This window comes from Quercus robur, chromosome 6 (assembly GCF_932294415.1).
Source record: "Quercus robur chromosome 6, dhQueRobu3.1, whole genome shotgun sequence".
NCBI classification, from domain to species: domain Eukaryota; kingdom Viridiplantae; phylum Streptophyta; class Magnoliopsida; order Fagales; family Fagaceae; genus Quercus; species Quercus robur.
Window position 1 is genome coordinate 16074467 of NC_065539.1, and position 3698 is coordinate 16078164.

Here is a 3698-nt window from a genome sequence, read left to right on the forward strand (position 1 = left end):
GAGCATAAGACTAACCATAGTAGGAAATCTAAAACCCACATTATAAATAGATTGTAAGCCCAAGTATAGGTAAAGTCCATTAGCCTTATTTTGGCCTAGCACAATTGCATATATAATTCTCAATTGTATGATGAATGATTCAGATATGATCCTTTAAAAGAATAATTCAAGTAAAATTAAGACAATGAACTATTTATGAGGGTTAGATATAAGACAAATATGCATGAGTCGGACTCTCGGAGTTTGCATTAATTAAAACAATTTAACTAAAAATATAGGTTACAGAAAGTACAGTACTTTACAGTTGGGACATTAAAAATACAAGCCAAGAGTCAATCCCATGATAGCCACTTAAAAAAAAAAAAAAAAAAAAAAAAGATCCTACTTCTCAGAGAAACTGGACTGATTGTTTCTCCAGTACAAGAACATAGACCACAATCCACAAGTTTTTTACCTTCTCAAAAAGCACCACGTGAAAACAAAGAGATAAGAAAAAGATTTCATTATGACTATTATAACTTTATAAGCCACATGAAAGCTCAGACCTCTCCAAAAACCCTAGTTATAATAAATTATAGCGGAATAGCCATGAGGTTTAATTATTTCAAGACGAGTGAGTTGGGTAATTCAACGTGGTCAACAAGTCAACCGCGCAAAAATCAAGAACAAGAAAAACCCCTCCAACAGAACAGAAGTACAGAACCCTCATGATGAGAAAACAAGCTTTGGTAATAGCAAATGGTCCCAAAAACAGGTGGAGAAGAAAGTAGAGGTTGCAAGCAGTGGCTTCTCTTGAGATTTAGGTCTGAGAAACAAAAATTATGGATGATCTTCTAAATTAAGCTCTCTTGATGTACAGATTGAAAGAATAAGGTCTTCATACACGAACTGAATGATCTTGGTGTAGCATGTTGGATTTACATTTCTTTCAATAAAGCCACCCGTAGAGTTTTCACTAGATCCTTTGTTGTCATATTGAATTCGTTGCCCTTCTGTAAAACACGTGGGATTAGATTAAAATGTTTCTGCATCAATTTTGAGAAAATTATTTCCTTGTTTTTAAGAAAGAAAATGCAATTTTTCTTTGAACATAGCATAATAATATATACCTTTCTATTTCTATTTGATAAATAAATGAACAATAATTTTCTTAAATAAATTCCTTTCACCAAAAAAAAAAAAAAAAACTATGAAAAGCATCATATATAAAGGTTTTTATTTGTCTTATACATGATGAAATATTTAAAATGAAATTACCTGAGCAATAATGGTTATGTCAATAGTGGAATTCCCAAAAGGCAAGACACTGCTATTGACAACAATTAGATGAAGCTTCTCTATTTCGCTTAGTATTTTCACAATAGCTCCTTTTTGTTTCTCGCAGTGGATTCTGATAAGTACATCCTTTTCTGAAATTCTTGCTTCGATCTCAAGAAGTGCTTCATCAGAGTAGTTATCAGAGTTCTCGTTACACGAAGAGGTGTCATCATCAGCTGAGAGCTGAGACTTCTTCACAAAAACCACAGATTCCACAGTTCTTTTCTTGGTCTGTTCCTCGAACAATTTTATGCGCTCTTGAAGCTCTTTCACGTAGTTGATAGCTTCTCCAAGGACAGAAGCTTTGTCCATCTGTAAACAGAAAGTTAGAGACATACTGCAGTGTAAGTTAAAGTGCATACACTTCTATCACTTTTGTCAAAAAAAAAAAAAAAAAAAAAAGTGCATACACTTTTTTTTAAAAACAGCAAAGATCATATGATACTAGGAAAACACTAACCATATCTATGTTATACCCTAAACGGACTAATCAAATTATACTTTTGGAATCTTTCCTCCAAAAAAATAAAAAACTTGGACTCCTCATAATGGCTTTTATAGTTCAAATCACTAATAAACACTCGATGTTGGACTCAATACTCATATACAATCTAATTCATTTACACATCATGTCACCATGAAGCTAGAAATTTAACCAAAAGGATAATGATATCTTTCGGTGAGTTAAAAAGAGTAACCAATTTGACAAGCAAAATTTATAGGTGTACCTTTTTTAGGCCAGGAACAATGGCTGAAAGAGCTATGAACCGTTCACCGAGCTTTTCTCTACGCCTCCTCTCCGCAATAATATGATCTTGAGCGTTTGAAGGATTTCTGGTCATTGATGAGTAGGTCCTCTTAATCCCTTGCAGGCTGGCTTTTGGTGCATAGTCTTGGTTCTCAAAGGAATCCTTGGAAATCAAAGGTGGGAAGTGTATATTTGCTTGGGAAACCATCTCGTTGTTTAGCTTCAGGGAGGAGTCATGACTTCCATAGAACTCTTGAGGGTTCGTTAGCATTGAAATTGAATTCTCAAATGAAAGAATGTGGGAGGAAGAAGGTATTGGCGAAACATGGTCTGTGATGCAAGAGTCCCAACTGTTAGTCTTTGGCTGCTTGGCAGGCCTCTGAAATGTTTCAGCTGAAGTATTACTTAAGGTGGTGGTGGCCTTTTCTGTGAAGGTGGGATAAGAAGAATAGCTTTCAGAAGAGAGAGATTGTTGAAAGTTCTCTACCATTGCAGTGGCCATGTCATGTGTGGTAAAACCATCAAGAGTGTTCGTGTGGGATTGGTGGATGTAGTTGTATTCATCCATTCCCTATTCAATTCAAACACCCATATATAGGAAAATTGTGTGTTAATTGAAATGTTCACAGGTGAGAAAAGCCATTGAAAATTAAATTTGGAACCTTTTTTTTTAACAATATATGCTATACCATAATTAAACATAGGATAATAATCTTACCAACTCTGATAGCCATTTCGCTGATGAAATCTCCATTGATGCGACTCAAAAAGGGTTGATCTTCCAAGGATGAGGCCAGGCGCAATTTTCTTAGATCTGAACACGGCAAGTCCTTGAATGGAAAAACAAAAAAGGGTTTTCAGATACTAGGATCTTAATAAATGCAGGTGTAATAGGGAAACCTTGGAGAAATTGAGGTTTCAAATTCAGAGAATTATATAGTGTATGAGGGGTTCCAGAGAAATTGGATGTCTCAACATATCTATAATTTGTTGCACCTTAATATTTATGACATACTTGAGTAAGATAGTGTGCCCCAAAAGCTATGGAGATGACAAGGAAACGAGAGGTTGAAGTTTGATTACCTTTCTCCTATAAGAAAGCAAAAACTAATTTTTTTTATTTTCCAAATTCCAAGTGGCTCATAAAAGAAGTTTCCCCAGTTCCTTCATCAATTATAGTAGTTGAAGTTCTTGAACATGATCCAATGATATTTCTCCTACCCACGTGTGCAAATTTGTCCTCATTATTTAATCTTTTATTTTTTTTGGCGAATACCTTAATCCTTATCCTTATTCAGGATTCAACCGAAGGCCAATTCTAGATGTGTGTCTGCGTGTTGACAAAATTGTAACTTGATCTGTGGAGAAACAGCGGATCTGTGGAAATTGTTTTTAATCCAAAATTTATGTGTTTTTTTTGTTTCCTAAGTAACTATAAAGTCTACCAACCAGAAGCCTCATGTTGAAATTAGTTTTTTTAAGTCAATTATTTAGCCCCTTAATTTCTAAATAAATTGGCAACTTGATCTGTGAAGATATAGAGGATCTGCGAAAATTTAATAAGAAAAAAAAAATGTTTTAAATAAACTATTTAGCCCTTTTTAATACGCGGTTACATTTTTTTTCCTCGAAG

At 34.3% G+C, this 3698-nt stretch overlaps 1 protein-coding gene across 2 annotated transcripts; it reads right to left on the reverse strand.

Moving 5' to 3' along the window:
• Positions 1-487: 487 nt before the first annotated feature.
• On the reverse strand, positions 488-3191 carry LOC126732984 (transcription factor bHLH25-like). 2 transcript variants are annotated; one of them, XM_050436082.1, is made up of 5 exons: positions 3081-3191; positions 2784-2895; positions 2046-2636; positions 1258-1629; positions 488-992 (listed from the first exon to the last, which is right to left on the reverse strand). In XM_050436082.1, the coding sequence occupies exons 2-5, from the start codon at positions 2817-2819 to the stop codon at positions 918-920; spliced, it is 1074 nt and encodes a 357-aa protein (XP_050292039.1). In that variant the 5' UTR covers positions 2820-2895; positions 3081-3191; the 3' UTR covers positions 488-917. The 2 variants fall into 2 exon arrangements, with proteins under 2 accessions (XP_050292039.1, XP_050292040.1); XM_050436083.1 differs by having other exon boundaries at positions 2046-2444; positions 2553-2636; positions 2784-3189.
• Positions 3192-3698: the final 507 nt, after the last annotated feature.